The sequence below is a fragment of the Stegostoma tigrinum genome, chromosome 10 (genome assembly GCF_030684315.1).
Source record: "Stegostoma tigrinum isolate sSteTig4 chromosome 10, sSteTig4.hap1, whole genome shotgun sequence".
Classification (NCBI taxonomy): domain Eukaryota; kingdom Metazoa; phylum Chordata; class Chondrichthyes; order Orectolobiformes; family Stegostomatidae; genus Stegostoma; species Stegostoma tigrinum.
Genome location: NC_081363.1, coordinates 83,272,028 through 83,289,066, shown reverse-complemented (window position 1 = coordinate 83,289,066; position 17,039 = coordinate 83,272,028). Strand labels below are relative to the sequence as shown.

At 41.7% G+C, this 17,039-nt stretch overlaps 1 protein-coding gene across 8 annotated transcripts in view; it reads left to right on the top strand.

Moving 5' to 3' along the window:
* The window catches only part of LOC125455825 (neutral alpha-glucosidase C-like), a 110,288-nt gene that overhangs the window by 66,379 nt on the left and 26,870 nt on the right, over positions 1–17,039 (top strand). For all 8 annotated transcript variants that reach the window (XM_048538308.2, XM_048538307.2, XM_048538309.2 and 5 more), the window contains 5 exons: positions 3,662–3,805; positions 7,986–8,082; positions 11,479–11,580; positions 14,330–14,573; positions 15,250–15,314. In XM_048538308.2, coding sequence (XP_048394265.2) covers positions 3,662–3,805; positions 7,986–8,082; positions 11,479–11,580; positions 14,330–14,573; positions 15,250–15,314 — 652 coding nt within the window. The remainder of the gene's footprint in view (positions 1–3,661; positions 3,806–7,985; positions 8,083–11,478; positions 11,581–14,329; positions 14,574–15,249; positions 15,315–17,039) is intronic.

The following is a 17,039-nucleotide window of genomic DNA, read 5'->3' as shown; positions in this document are numbered from 1 at the left end:
TCAGATCTTGCTTGAGTTGTAAGAAATGGCAGAGAATGTGTCTCATGCAAAAACCAAAGCAGCACATAATGGATAAAAGCAATTATATATAACAAATGGAAAACACTTTTGATATTGGAAATCTGAAATGAACACTGAACTAGACAACTCAGCAGATCTGGCAGTGTCTGTGAAGAGAGAAACATACTTAATGTTTCGAGACCAATATAGCTCTTCTTCAGAAGCAAAAAGTTCGGATGATGACCACCAATGCACTCAATATTTCTAGGGCAACCTCTTTCAGTATTCTGGGATACAGTTTACCAGCCCCTGGGAATTTGTGACTCATTAACTTCATTAATTTTTTTTTGCTAATACTGACTTTCGTAGAGTCTCGTAGAGTCCCTGCAGCGTGGGAACAGGCCATTTAGCCCAACAAGTCTACACCGCCCCTCTTAAGAACATCCCACCCATTCCCCTACCCCTGTATTTCCCATGACTAACCCACCTTGGCGAACATCCCTGGAGATTATGTGCAATTTAGCATGGCCAATCCACCTAAACTGCACATCTTTGGATTATGGGAGGAAACTGAAGCACCTTAAGGAAACCCATGCAGATACTGGGAGAATGTGCAAACTTCACATAAACAGTCACCCAAGGGCAGAATCAAATTTGGGTCCCTTGTGCTGTGAGGCAGAACCTTCAGAAAAAATTGTTCTGACATTTCTTTGTTCCTAATTGTAATCTCCCCCATTTCTGACTGTAAGTTGTCTTTGCTAATCTTTCATAGAAGCTTTTAAAGTCAGTTTTTGTGTGTCCTGCAAGTTTATTCATACTTTATATTTTGATCAAAGTTTATATCCTCTTTTGTTGCTAAATTCTAAACCTCTACCAGACCTCAGATCTTTTCTGATAATTTTATGTCTCTTCTTTGGATTGAATGCTACCCATAATTTATTTTTTAAACCATTTTTGTGGCTGATACGTATGAACAATTGTTTTAATTAATGTATAGTTTCATTAAATGTTATCCACGAACTGGGAGTAGTTGGGTGGTGGTATACCTCATTCACAAATACTCAGGCCTAAGCTTTCACAAACATGAAGAGCTGTCCTTTCATTAACTTGCATAAAAATGGGAAGCCTATTACAAAAATGGCTTCAAAGGCACAACTCCAGAAATTACCATTTTCATAGGAATTTTGGTTTGTTTTTGGGTTGGTTTATAATTTACATATTTAAACTTCATAGGGGCAACTACACAACTTAATATTGTCTGATTTTCGCTTCAGTGTTCAAATGTTGAAAATGCAACTTGTGCACTTCAGATTTGCTGGGAGAAAGTCCAAAGCAGCCACAGTCCTTTGGAGAGGTAGATGCTCTATTTAGAGAGTTAGGATGCTCTTTTGGACATGGTCCAGGGATATCAATGGGAGAGGAAATGTTTCCTTTGGGATTGTTAAAAGTGCATAAAGGGACCATACTTATTGGAACTGTCATTGCAGTTGTCAAAAGGAGTTTTCAATGCACTTAAAATTCTTGCCATAAATATTTGGAAAAAAGCCAGCAAAAGAATCAGTGCATTCTATTTGTTGCTGTCTATTGGCCTAAACCTGAATGTTATCGTTACAGGATTAATGCTGCATGATTTGTTTTGATAACCTTTTGTGAGCACAATCTGATGTCAGTCATTCCATAGTTTCACAGCTGCAACCAGCTGCACCTTCTTTGTCCTGGAACTAGGAATTCCAGTGTTTATTTTATAAGGAATTAAGGAAATTAAATGTGGTGAGTAGGTTTTCATTGATGAGTTTTCTTTTTTAAATAGTGAACCCTTCAACAGGCATTTAAGAGCTCTATATCCTCTTAGCATAGGACCTGAGATCTGTCCATGAAAGTTCAGTTTGCATGATGTAAGGACACATAATGGGGATTTGAGGGGATGGGGAGCACAGTGGCTCAGTGGTTAGCACTACTGCCTCACAGCGTCAGAGACCCGAGTTCGATTCTGGCCTCAGGTGACTGTCTGTGTGGATTTTGCGCATTCTCCCTATGTCTGTGTGGGTTTCCTCCGGGTCCTCCGGTTTCTTCCCACAGCCCAAAGATGTGCAGTGTAGGTGGATTGGCCATGCTAAGTTTCCCATAGTGCTCAGGGATGTTTGGATTAGACATGGGGAATGGGTCTGGATGGGATGTTCTTTGGAGGGGCAGTGTGGACTTGATGGGATGAAGGGCCTGCTTACACTCTGTAGGGATTCTGTGGTTCCATGATTCTTTGATAATGGTGCGCATGGATTGCCAATAAATTGACTTAAGAAGGATAAAGGACTGGACTTTGGATACAGGGGCAGAGGTTACCAAGAGGGTAGGAGTTTGCAGGGGTGGGATATGGTGAGCATCTGGGGGTGTGAGGGCTGTTTTTTGTTTGTTTTCAAATTTTTGACAGTGGACAAATGTACAAAGGTAGGCCATCTGCCCTCTGCATGTTATTGTTGTCATTTATCGCAGCTCCAATTTTCATAACCCTCTGCCAGGGTCTCAACTTCGAGGCTACTTTTGCTGTGAGTTGGTTTGCGTGGCCAATGACAGTCCTGACTCTTGCTCCTGACATGGAGTGGAAGTTTAGCCCTCAGTGTCTGATCGAGGGAGTCATTTAAGGAAGAAGGGAACCATCCAGAGCCGTCCCCTGACCATCCTGTTGAATTCCTGTACTCCCTCTCCCCACTTAGTGTGCAACTGCTACCCTACAGATACCTTCTACACTCACTCACTTATGTCCCTTGGTGACCCTGCACATTGGATGTTTGCATTTAGGCAACAACTGCCACCTCCCTGATACCATTGTCAAGCAATGAGAAGTTGCTGATCTCTGTTTAGCTCGCAGCAGACAGGATTTCTGTTCCTGAGGTCCTAGTCAGAATTTAATACAGGTGTTTCATCTCCAAAAGAGACAACACCATGCTCACGCCGTCCCTCCAGTTGGCAGGCAAGACCCCCACCACCAATATTTAATTCTGCCCAGTATGTTCTTCCAGATCAGAAGATGGCTGCTTCATTTTAGGATCAGAACTAAATTTGGTGATCTTATTTAAGGGCAGCCTGTGGGCTGTTCCATTTGAAACCAGCATACCAGCAGTTGGCTTTGTGAGCTACAAGTACACAAGTTGGAACTAAATCTAAACCCCTCTGGACTGTCAAGTGTCATATTTGGCGCTAGGATTTCTGGAGTTGTGCCTCCATGGAAGTTGAAAAATCAGCTTGGGTATTGCATTTGTTACTATTCAGTGATCTGTGCAAGTGTTTGAACATAAGCTAGGGTTGGATTTTCGCTCATGTGGTGGCTTCCCCACAGTAAAATAAGCTACATGAGCACAGTGAAATTTGTCCTTCGTGACAGTGATAAAAGAGATGAACTGAACTATTAGCTGTTTCCACCCTGTTTAACTTTCTTCTTCATTTCTTTCAGTTATGTACGGTAAGTTGGCTGCTGATTCATAATTGCCTATTTTACCAAAGACCGGTTGCATCCCAGTTACAGTTTAGACCCAGAAATGCAATGTCATCATATGGACAAGCTATTGGGGCAAGAAGTGCCCATGGGATATAATTAAGAGCAAAGAGGAGGAAAAGAAAGGAGAGAGCAGTTTGTTACTCCATGGAATGCATTTCTGTGTTGCAGGATTCCACAGATATTCTTTTTGTCTGGAATGACATGAATGAGCCGGCTGTATTTAGTGGACCAGAACTCACCATGCACAAGAATGCAGTGCACGCTGGTGGGTGGGAGCATCGAGAGATGCACAACCTGTATGGTTTTTATCAGGTAAATGCTATTTTATGCAATTGGTATACAGATTGATTTCTGGAGATTGTCAGGAGTCCATGTTATCAGTAAATGTAGTGGTGGAGAACTAGTAATTTACACATCTGCAAGCTAGATTCATTGTGCATTGTGCTGTTCTTACTGGAAATTCATTTTTGTGAATTTTGTATTCACCAAAGTGTAAGATGTTAATAGGAATATAGGAACTCGAGTAGGGCAAATGGTTCTTTGAGTATGCTGCGCTATTCATTATGATCATGGCTGTTCTAGTTGTGGTCTCAGCTGTACTCTCCTCTTTGCCCCTACCGTAATCCTCGAATCACTATCAAAAATCTGTCAGACTGATATTATCCCCTCAAAATCTGGTGTGCTTTAATATTGACACCTCTCATTCTTTCTAACTGTAGTGGATATAGGTCCAACATTTTAACCTTTCTTCATAAACACTCTGAACTTTTACAGCTTTTTTTTTCATAGAAGGAGAAGGTTCACTCTCATTTTTCCTAGTGTTGCATGGACCTCCAAGCTGCAGCGGCTTCCAGAAGTGGCCATCTGCCTTAAAGGGAATGTTGATAGACCAAAGCTGTGTGTGGTCTCACTAATGCCCTGTACAAGTAAAACTTCCTGACTTCATTAATCCAAACCTCTTTAACATAGAACAGTACAGCACAGGAATACACACTTAAGCCAACCCTGATGCCATTCTAAACTAATCTCATCTGCCTGCACATGGTTCGTATCTCACTATTCTCTGCCTGTTCATGTAGCTATTCAACGTAGCCTCTTCAACATAGCTATTGTATCTGCTTCTATCATTTACTATGGCAGTGTGTTCCAGACACCTACCACCCTCTGCACAAAAAATGTGCCTCGTATGTCTTCTTTAAACCTTACCCCTCTCACTTTAAATCTATGTTTCCGAATATTTGACATTTCCATCTTGGGAAAAAGACTTCAACTCCCCACCCTATTCATCCCTCTCATAATTTTATATACTTCTATTAGGTCACTCCTCAGTATTGAACACTTTTCTTCACTTTCTATTATTCCAACGTGTCACATAACCTTCTACATTCATTTTGTAGCCTTTCAGTCATGTCTGTGAAATGCTTATCAGATCATATATATTGATGTCCATGTATACTAAAAATGCATCCCTTTTACAAATACTGCTTCCTTTCACATATAGGTTTGTAAACTTCTTTTAAACGAAGCTTCTCTAGTTTGCATTAATGGCATGCCAGTGTTGACATCAGAGACCAGCCATCACTACACAATCCACATTTCCAAAACGTTACACCACAAAATCAAATGCACATATGATAATTCCATGTACAAGTTACATGGAACATGCAGAATGCTCATAGTGTGCCATTCCTCTTGGAACATGACGGGTCCACAACAGCTTATGCAGTGAATATCACTTTGTGGAATACCTACAACTAAGAAATGGACCTGATTTTGTCTTGGGCAAAGTTCACTTATAAAAGAGAGATGCTGCATCATGACACAGTGTTTTCCTGGACTATCTTAATCTATGAAAATGGAACAGAAATAAGCCATTCAATTCCTTGACCCTCCCTGGTTTTCAACGATATCATGCTTGATATATTGTATTCCAATGTCACATTCTCATGTTCCCCCTTTCTTTATTCGCTTGTGGGATGTGAGTGTCACTGGCTGACAACATTTATTGTGCATTTCTAGTTGCTCTTGGGAAGATGTTGCTGAGCTGCTTTCTTGAACCACTGCATGTGCTGTAGGTTCATCCGCCATTACCTTAGGGGAGGGATTCCAGGATTTTGACCCAGCAACAGTGAAGGAACAGTGATATATTTCCAAGTCAGGATGATGTGTGACTTGGAGGGGAACTTGCAGGTGGTGATATTCCCATGTATCTGCTGTCCTTGTCCTTCTAGATGGATGTGGTCATAGGTTTGGAAGGTGCTGTCCAAGGATTTTTGGTGAATTTCTGCAGTTCATCTTACAGATGGTGTACACTGCTGCTACTGAACATGAACAATGCAGTGAGTGAATGCTTGTGAATGTGGTGCCAGTCAAGGGGGCTGCTTTGCCTTGGATGTTGTCAAGCTTCTTGAATGTTGTTGGAGCTACACCCATCCAGGCTAATGGGGTGTAATCACACTTCTGACTTGTGCCTTGCAGAACGTGGACCGGCTTTGGGGAGTCAGGAAGTCAGTTATTCATGGCAGTATTCCTGGCTCTGTCCTGCTCATGTAGCCACTGTATTTATATGGTGACTCCAGTTGAGATTCTGCTCAATAATAATTTCCAGGCTGTTGATGGTGATTCAGTGATGTTAGCATCATTGACTGTCAAGGGACAGTGGTTAAATTGTCTCTTATTGGAGATGGTCAGTGTTTGGCATTTGTGTGGCATGAATTTTAAATGATAATCTGATAACCTTTGATTCCCTTACCTAACAAGAATCCATTTAAATCCACGGCCAAAGTTACATAATTTGCTAAAAGTGAAGAATTCTCTTTGCCTCTGTCCTGAAAGGGAGACACCTATTTTTTAAACATTTCCCACCAGTTCTGGACTCACCCATAAAGGGAAATATCCTTTTCACATCCACCTTGGTAAGACGTTTCAGAATCTTAAATGCTTCAATCACGTCATCCCCTTACTTTTCTAAATTCTCGTACAAACAAACCCAGTCTGCATATGGTGACTTAAATACCTTTTTCACTGTACTTTTTGTAAAAATACAACTGATAATAAATTGCTATTCTAACATTCCTCGTAAAACAATTTGGTCATTCAAGGTATCAATATAACAAACATTTTCTGAACTACCTCTAATGCCTTTACACCCTTTCATAAATAAGTAAATCAAAACTGTACACAGTACTCTCGTTGGGGTCTCCCCACTGCCCTATAAAACTAAAACATAATTTTTTTTATATTCAGTTCCTCTCATAATCAGAGATAAAATTCTATTCATCTTAATTATTTGTTGTATTTGCATTACTTTTTGTGACTTGCGCACCACAGCGGCTGGATTCTGTCGTCATTCTCCATTTTAGTCATGCTCCTGCCACTTCATTTTTTTCTGTCGAAGTGAACAACTTCACATTTTCCCATAGTATACTGCACCTATAATATTTTTGCCCATTCACTCAATCTTTCTATGTTCATCTACAACCTTGTTATGTCCTCTTTCTCGACACATGTTTTCACCTGTCTGCAAATTTAGCTACCATGGCTTTGCTGTCCTTTCTAAGTCATTGATATAAATTGTTAACAAGCTGAGACCCTAGCATTGATCCTTGCAGTACTCCATTAATCTCATCCTGACAGGCAGAAACAAATTAAATTATGCATAATTTCTGGGAGTAATTTTGAAATAACTGTTACTGTGGCAGATTGTCAAATGTCTTTTGGAAATCCAAGCACTGTGCATAATCAGGCTCCTTTTTATCCACAGTACATTATTTTCCTTCAGTGAACTCCAATAAGTTGATTTGGCATGATTTGCATTTTGCAAAACTATGTTTGTTGACTCTTCCTTATTATCTTGACTCCTCCTGAGTGCATCACTGTAAACTGCTTAATGACTGATTTCAAAACTTTACCCCAGTAGACTTAAAGCTAACTGGTCTACCATTTCCCTTTTAGTACCTCCTTTCCTTCTTGACAGTAGAAATTAAGCTATACCTTCCAATCTGATAGAACCTTTCCTGAGCCTAGAGAATTTTGCAAAATTAACACTGACACATTAGGTACTACTTTGTTAGGCACCTCTTTTAAGACTCTAGGATGAAGTCCATCAGGATCCAAGGACCTGTCAGCCAAAAGCTCCATTGGCTTGTAGTCAAGGAGGAATTGCTCAGATTTTTCCTCCAAATCAACCTGGATGGCCAGATGCTTCCTGGCAGTGGAGAATACACATATTGTGGTGCAGAAGGTGTCACAATTGTGAGGGGCAGGCTGGATAAACCACCATTATCCATATTCTAAAGATCTAGAGCCAGAACCCTGAAATTGAGATTCTTGTAAACGGGAGATTTCCTTTAACTGGCAGAATGGGACTAGATAGATACTCCAATATCACTATTAGATTCCCTGTCTGGGAGCGGTTTTTAAACTTTTGTTCTCTTTAAAAAAATTAAAACCAACTACAGCTGGCCCTATATTTCTGTGTGTTTTGCGCCAGCAATGGGCAACAGCCGAAGGTCTGACTCGTCGATCTGGAGGAATGGAGAGGCCATTTGTCTTGACTCGTTCTTTCTTTGCTGGATCACAGAGATATGGTAAGTGGTCAGGAGCTGACAAACCTAAATTAAAACCGAAAGAACTGCGGATGTTGTAAATCAGAAACAAAAACAAAGTTGCTGGAAAAGCTCAGCAGGTCTGGCAGCATCTGTGAAGGGAAAAACAGAGTTAACGTTACAGGTCCGGTGACCCTTCTCAGAACTGACCCGACAGTCACCGGACCCGAAACGTTAGCTCTGTTTTTTCCTTCACAGATGCTGCCAGACCTGCTGAGCTTTGCCAGCAACTTTGTTTTCATTGCTGTCAGGACTAAGACCGATGTTCCGAGGTCCTGTTTTGGATGGGTCACTCCCAGCACAGCCAACCCACTTACAACCATACACTTCTCTTTAGCACCCTACCCAGCATTTCTCTCTCTCTCGGCTGATCAGCAGCAATCTGTTTGTTTCTGTATCCCACTTTTGTTCTCTGTTTCTCTCTGGGCACCATCTTCATACACTTTGCACACTACATTCATCCGCAACCCCACCTCACACTGTTGTCAGCATAACTACCACCAGCTATCTTTAATTCTATCGAGGTGTCATTGGACTTGAAGAGTTAGCTCTGTTTTTCTCTCCTCAAGATGCTGTTAGAGCTACTGGGTTTCTCCAGCACTTCCAGTTTTTGTTTCAGGTATGAACCTGTGAGTGTGCTGAATCTTTCAGTAATTTAGAGAAGCACTGTGGGCTGTAGACAAACGTGGACGAGGGTCATCTAGTATACATTGGCAGTGAATCTGTGTGGAATTTTCCAAACGTTGTAGTTGATAATAATACAATGCTCATGGAAACTCATCCTTACAGTGTCTAAATGTGTAATACTCTGTTTGTTCCACCTGGAGATAGCAAGAACTGCAGATATTGGAATCAGAGACAGTGTGGAGCTGGAAGAACCCAGCAAGTCAGGCAGCATCAGAGGAGCAGGAAAGTTCACATTTGGGGTTGGGACCAATCTTCAGAAATGAGGAGGGAGACGGGAGCTAGGAAGTCATTAGAGGAAGCTGCAGTGAGGCTGAGGAAAGGTAGGTGGGATGGTGATAGGTGGATGCAGGTAGGGAGTGGTGGAGATTGGTCAGTGGGATGGGTGGGGCAGAAAGATGGGAGAGAAGATGGACAGGTTGTATGGGGTCAAGGAGGCGGGAGGGAGGATGTGTTGGGGCTGGGGAAGGTAGATGGGGTGGAGATAGGTGGATGCACGTTGGGGGTGGTGGGAATTGGACGGTGGGAAGGGTAGGCCAGATAGGTGGGGAAGAAGATGGAGAGGTTGCGCCAGGCCAGGAAGGTGTAGATCAGAGGAAGGTTTGGACCTGGGATGAGGCTGGGGTTGTGGAGATTTTAAACCTGGTAAATTCAGCGTTAAGGCCCACTGGCTGTAGGTTCCGGAGGCGGAATATGAGTTGCTGCTCCTCCAATTTGTAGGTTACCACTATGTGGCACTGGAGGCGGCTCAGGATGGACTTGTCACCCAGGGAGTGGGAGGAGGAGCTAAAATAGTTGGCAACCAGAAGATCATGTTGATTTATTGTATACAGAGCACAGATGCTCCACAAAATGGTCCCTGCGTCTGCGCTTGGCCTCACTGATGTAGAGGAAGCCACATTGGGAGCAACGGATATGGCATATCAGGCTGGAGGATGTACTGTCGGATATGAAAGGTTTGCTTCAGACCTTGGCTGAAAGTGAGGTGAAGGTAGGGCCAGATGTAGCACTTCCTGCAGTTGCAGGGAAAGGTGCCGTGTGTAGTGGGTTTAGTGGGGAATGTGGAGCAGACAAAGGAGTTGAGGAGTGAGCAGTCCCTACAAAAGGCAGATAGTGGTGAGGAAGGAAATATGTGTTTGGTTGTGGGGTTGGATTGGAGGTGGCGGAAGTTTTGGTCAACGATATGCTGGATGCAGAGTTTGGTGGGGTGGTATGTGAGGACCAAGGGGATTCTGTCTTTACTTTTGTTGGGTGAGGGGTTTGGTGGCAGAAGTGTGGGAAATGCAAGAGATACGGTTGAGGGCATTTTTGATCACCGGAGCGGGGGATGTTGCGGTCCTTGAAATAGAAAGATTGAAGAAATTCTTGTAGGAGGGTGTGTGAGAGGAGTTGTAGTCCATGTAGCTATGGGGGTTGGTGGGTTTGAAATGGATGTGAGTGTTGAGATGGTTACCAGAGATAGAGAAGGAGACATCCATGAAGGGGAGGGAGGTATCAGATGGCCCAGGTGAATTTGAAGTTGGTTGAAAAGGGTTAGTAAACTTGATGAACTGTTCAAGCTCCTCGTGGGAGCACGAGGCAGTGCTGATACAGTCATCAGTGTAGCTGAGGAAGAGGTGAGGGATGGTGCTCGTGTAACAGCAGAAAAGGGACTGTTTCACGTTCCACTTAGTGGGTTTGGAAATGATCCTGTCTGATGTTTTTCTGAACTGTTGCAATGACAGCATTGAAAGGGGAATGTCCGGCGTAAAAGTCTGAATCTTATTTCAGTGACAGTTAGAAATACCTATTTTGCTGTGGAAAGAATGGCTGGATACAGGCTGCTTAGGACAGCTAAGCAGTTTTTGCTGACCATGTAGATATGCTGCTCTATCTGTGATCACCTGTGCAATTTAAAACTTCAGATGCATCAAGCAAACTTTAGAGATCCAGCTTGGGAACTGGGATCACATTGGCACAAATCCTTCTAGCTTTCAAGAGCCACTCAACCTTTCTGAATTCAATTCGGATTTTATTGTCTGTTTGGAAATTTGTTGCAGGCACAAAATTCCATGTTTTCCCATGGCACAACATCTGTTTCTCAGTGCTGAGCTGAGGTTGTGCACCCCACTGCAGGACTTTCCAGGTGAATGAAGAAGAAATTTTACCAAGCCCTGAGGAGGCTTGATGAGACTTGATAAATCAATAGGCCTGACTCATTGGACAATGATGGCAGTTTCAATACCTGATTCTAAATACTGACTGTCTCCATATGTGGCCACTTTATAAACCTATGGAGATTACCAGCCACTAATCAATCTGCCTTTTGAAGCCCCAGTGAGATATTTGATCGTGCTCCTACACAAGCTTTTGTCATTTCCGTGATGCTATACTTGGCCTGTGCCACTGGGCGACACAGGGCAAAATCACTGAGCTTTCCAATGCTAAACACTGGACTGGACAAATAACCATTCGTACAGGATCAGGCTGGCTTGTGATGTTCACTATTATGAAAGAACTTCCCAGTACTCACCACCAAGGTTCATACGGAAAGAAAGCTCTCTTTGTTAAAGTGCCAGAATGACTGACTTGTAGAAGTGAACAGCAGAAGGAATCAATTGCCCAAAAGAGGAGAAAACTGATATATGTACAAAGACAAAGCTTATTATTTCCTGCTTTACTGCTTTCACATTTTGAGTTTATTCTGTTTATTAGGAGCTGTATGGACAGGAGACAATGTAGCTGAATGGAGTTACCTTAAAATCTCGATCCCGATGCTACTTAATCTCAGTTTAACTGGAATCTCCTTCTGTGGAGGTAAGAGTCAATGCATGAAAACAAAGAGTTGGAGCAGGAATGGATCATATGGCCTGCTGAGCTTGGTATAGCTTTCAGTATGATCATAGCTGATCTTGGACTTCAATTCCACGATACTACCCTCTCCTCATTTCCCTTAGCTCTCTGAGAGACCAAAACTCTCGACATGGTGGTTCAGTGGTTAGCGCTGCTGCCTGACGGTGTCACGGACCTGGGTTCAATTCTGGCCTTTGGTGACTGTGTGGAGTTTGCACAGTCTCCCCATGTCTGTGTGGGTTTATTCCAGGTGCTGCTACCATCCAAAGGTGTACAGGCTAGATGGATTGGCCATGATAAATTGTCTGATAGTGTGCGGGGAAGTATAGGCGAGGTGGGTTAGCTGTGGTAAAAATGAGAGGTTATGGGTGGAATACTGTTCAATGCAGGCTTAGTGGGCTGAATGGCCTCTTCCAGCATTGTAGGGATTCTATGTTTCTATGTTTAAATGTACTAATTGATAGAGCATCCATAACCCGCTAGTGTAAAGAATTCCAAAAATTCACAACCGTCTAAGTGAATACATTTCTCCTTTTCTCACTCCTACCTGATTTACTTCTTTATCCTGAGACTGTGCCCCCATGTTTATATCCCTTAGCCAGCAGAAACAACTCGTCAGTTTTTATTAACCTGTCAAGCCCAGGGTGTAAGTTCAGTCCAATCACCTGTCATTGTTCTAATTTCAGGAAATTATTTTACTCAGCCTTTTGTCATAGGGCAGTCTTCTCATCCTAGGGACCAATTCCGTAAACCTTCACTACTGTTTGCAGCAAAAGTTTGTATGTCTTTAAATATGGAGACTAAAACTGCCTATAATATTCCAGATGTGGTCTCCCCAAGGCCTGTATACTTGTAGCAAGATTTCTCTATTCTGTATTCCAGTCCTTTTGCAATAAAGGTGAACATTTGCTTTGCTTGCTTACTGTAACCACATGCAAACTTTGTGTTCCTTGTACGAAACATTTCTCTAAACGTCAATATTTACAAGTTTCACAAGTTAAAAAATTAACTTTTCTATTTGTAATAACCAAAATGAGTAACCACACATAACCCCACTTTATCCTCTGTCTTCACCCTGTTGTCTACTTACTTCATCTGTATATGTACGTTTTTGCAGGAACTCTGTCGTTCACACATCTTACATTACCAGCTAGCTTTGTATTGTCAGTTACCTTAGGTACATTAATCTTTGCCTAAGTCATTAAGAATGTAAATAGCTTCAGCCCCAGCATTTATCGTTAGGCACTCCACTAGGTACAGTGTTTTGAGTTGATAATTCCCCATTTATGGATAATGTTTATTTTCTGTCTGTTAACCAAACCTGAATCTGTGATCATTGTTTAAAAATCAATGGTGGCTTATGTAAAATCGAGATTGGTCCTTATTTATTTGAGCTTTGCGTTATTTTGGAACTCTCTTCTTGAAAAGCTGGTGGACTCAAGAGTCCTTATATATTTTTAAGGCAGAGGTAAACAGATTCTTGTTAAACCAGGAAGAGAAAGTTTGAGGGTAGGCAGGAATTTGGATTTCAGGTTACAATCAGATCAGCCATGATGTTACTAAATGGTGGTCCATACTCAAGGGGCTGACTGGCCTCCTCCAGATCCTGATCACTCAACTCCATGAGCCTTTATCTTGCCAATAATTTTTGTGTGGCTCCTTATTGAAGCCTTTTGGAAATTCAGGTATTCTGTTTGTTCCACTTTATCTTCCCGACAAGTTACATCTTTAAAATAATTCTAGTACATTTGTCAAACGTGGTTTCTCTTTTCGTAAACTTTTTCCTCATTGTACAATGATTTTTCCGAAGTGCATTGTGAAGATTTTCTTAATGGTAGATTCCAGCACTTGCCTGATGACTGATGTCAGTCTAACTATTGTATATTTTGGTGTTTTCTTTTTGGAACAGTGGTATTAGATTTGCCAATTTCCAATCTGCTGAGACTGTTCCAGAACCCAGCAAACTTCAGAAAATCAAAGCCAGAGCATTTGCAATCTCTCCAGCTATCCTTTTAGATTCCTAGGATGTAGGCCATTAGGTCTGAGGGTTTGGAAAACTTAAAATATTTGTTCCATGTCTCAATGACCAGGGAGTCCAGAACCAGGGATTACAGTCTTAAGGATAAGTGTAGGCCTTTTAGGACAGAGAAGAAGAAAGATTTCTTCACCCAGAGCGTGGTGACCTTGTGGAATTCTCTGCCACAGGAAACTGTTGAGGCCCCGACATTGAAATGTTTCAAAAAAGATGTAGATATAGTTCTTAGCAAAAGAATTGGAGGGAAGGCAAGAACAGGATACTGAGTCAGACGATCAGCCATGATCATATCGAATAGTGGAGCAGGCTCAAAATACCAAATGGCCTATTCCTACTCCTGTATTGTAAGTTTCCATGTTTCTGTTACCAAATAGAATTACCAAATGTTTTGGATGATAAATTGTTTTCCATTTTCCATTGACTCATCCATGACTGTTTCTGAGCAGAGGAGGATTTTCACATGTTCAATCATATCTACTTCTGTATAATGTTCATTGTGATAAGTTCATCTTCATATACTGTAACATGGTAGTGATTTCAAAAACTTCCCACCTCCTGGTTTTTCAAAGAATTGTGGCCGTTCAAAATTCCTTAAAGGTGAGAATATTCAAAATGTAAGATATCAGACCCTGCCCACTGTTCTGTTTTCTGACCTTCACAAAATTTTTGTTTCCTCAGCTGACATAGGTGGATTTGCACAGAATCCTGAGCCAGAACTCCTTGTTCGCTGGTACCAGGCTGCTGCATACCAGCCTTTCTTCAGGAACCATTCCAACGCAGAAACAAAGCGCCGAGAGCCTTGGTTGTTCGGAGAGGATAACACTAGGATTATCCGGGAAACAATTCAAGAACGATATGCCTTGTTGCCATTCTGGTACACCCTCTTCTACATGGCCCATACCAAAGCAGAGCCAGTAATCAGGTAAACAGCATGCACCTCATCCATATTTTCAATAAATGTATGATGTTTGTTGCCTTATAGTGAGTTACAGAGTGCTTTATTAAATGAATTACAAGATGAGAGGTTCTAATCAGGCTAAGGTGTTTATGTTAGTTTCTGGCATCCTAGAATGGTGAGTAAGGAACTGATGCTCAATTCTCCCCTCCATCGCTTACGGGAGGTGTTGACATTTGTTATGTACCAGTTCCTTGGGTACCAGCAGTCCTCTCACCCTAATGGTCATTTTACTTTGCAGTTGGATTAACCTCACTGACTGCCCAATAAATTCTGTTAACCCCGGAGCTTTCACTCAAAACATTGATTAATGGATGATTCTCAAAATATCGCTTAAATCTCAATTTTAATGCTATAATTGGCTTTCTTTCCTCATAATGTTATTTTGGCAATGAATTACAAAACAATAATCCACATCTGAGGTGCTGGGAATTGACAATGCTTGGCTCAACTGCAATGCTTTTAAATAATATTTATGACCTGAGTAAAGATTTTTTTTTGGCTGTATAAATAGATTTTGTTCTCCATTTTTAGTACCCTGCTTTAAATGCTGTCAAATGTAAGTTCTCAGTTTTTCTTTGAACTCACTGAATGCTGTTCCTTTATAATTAGAGTAAGTGACTTGTGGCATTTTCCTTCATAGACCTTTATGGGTGAATTTTCCTGAGGAGGTCAACACATTTGCAGTTGATGATGAATACATGATAGGTACAGTATATAGCAGCCTGTGACAACATCAGTTGTTAATTGCACACACAATATGTGACCAGTCTAGGCTTTAAACTCTGGGAACAGCAGTAGACCTTAAGCCACAGCTGTGAAACAAAAATGCACATGCAGAACATAGAACATAGAGCATTACAGCACAGTACAGGCCCTTCGGCCCTTGATGTTGTGCCGACCTGTCATACCGATCTCACGCCCATCTAACCTACACTATTCCATGTACGTCCATATGCTTATCCAATGACGACTTAAATGTACCTAAAGTTGGCGAATCTACTACCGTTGCAGGCAAAGCGTTCTATTTCCTTACTGCTCTCTGAGTAAAGAAACTACCTCTGACATCTGTCCTATATCTTTCACCCCTCAATTTAAAGCTATGCCCCCTCGTGCTCACCATCACCATCCTAGGAAAAAGGCTCTCCCTATCCACCCTATCTAACCCTCTGATTATTTTATATGTCTCAATTAAGTCACCTCTCAACCTTCTTCTCTCTAATGAAAACAGCCTCAAGTCCCTCAGCCTTTCCTCGTAAGACCTTCCCTCCATACCAGGCAACATCCTAGTAAATCTCCTTTGCACCCTTTCCAAAGCTTCCACATCCTTCTTATAATGCGGTGACCAGAACTGTACACAATACTCCAAGTGCGGCCGCACCAGAGTTTTGTACAGCTTCACCATAACCTCTTGGTTCCGGAACTTGATCCCTCTATAAATAAAAGCTAAAACACTGTATGCCTTCTTTACAGCCCTGTCAACCTGGGTGGCAACTTTCAAGGATCTGTGTACATGTACACCGACATCTCTCTGCTCATCTACACTACTAAGAATCTTACCATTAGCCCAGTACTTTGCCTTCCGGTTACTCCTCCCAAAGTGCATCACCTCACACTTGTCTGCATTAAACTCCATATACACCACATCAGCCAGTTTACTCTCATCTACCTGTTCGGTCACTTTCTCAAAGAACTCAATAAGGTTTGTGAGGCACGACCTTCCTTCACAAAACCGTGCTGACAATCCCTAATCAATTTATTCTTTTCTAGATGATTATAAATCCTATAGCAGTGCAAGTGGTACAGTTTTATTGGGGATACAAGAACGAAGAGATGGTTCACACATGCCAATGTTTGAAGCTTGTAAGACAAGTTAATAAGGCTGTTCAAATGCATACAGGATCCATGACTTTGCAAGCAGAGGCATAGGATATAAAAAGAAAGGTATTACGGTGTACTCCATAAAACTAATGGTTTAACCTAGTCTATTGTGCCCTATTCTGGACTACACTCAGGAAGTGTCAAGAGGATTCAGAGAATATCTGTAAGAATCGTCCTGGAGTTATGATTTTTGAGCTATGTTGACAGCATAAGGGAGGCAGAGGAATTTCTGAGTAGTTTTTTTTCCAGAGTAGTTATATATCGGAGGAAAGTGCAGATATAGGACCTGAAGAATGTAACTGTCAGTTAACAGGAAATAGTAAAGAGAAACCTGTTCAGGGTAATGATAGGACCATTTTCTTGCAAAGAACAATCATAGAATTCTTTTCCCAAAAAAGTGTTGAGGCTGAAAGTCATTTCACAGTTTCAAGGCTGAAATGAATAAATTTTAAGGCAAAAGTAATCAGGATTGGGAGCCAAGATGAATGGATAGGATCAAAATACAAATTAATGATCAGCTCATTGGCTTAAAGAGCTACTCCTGATCCTGTG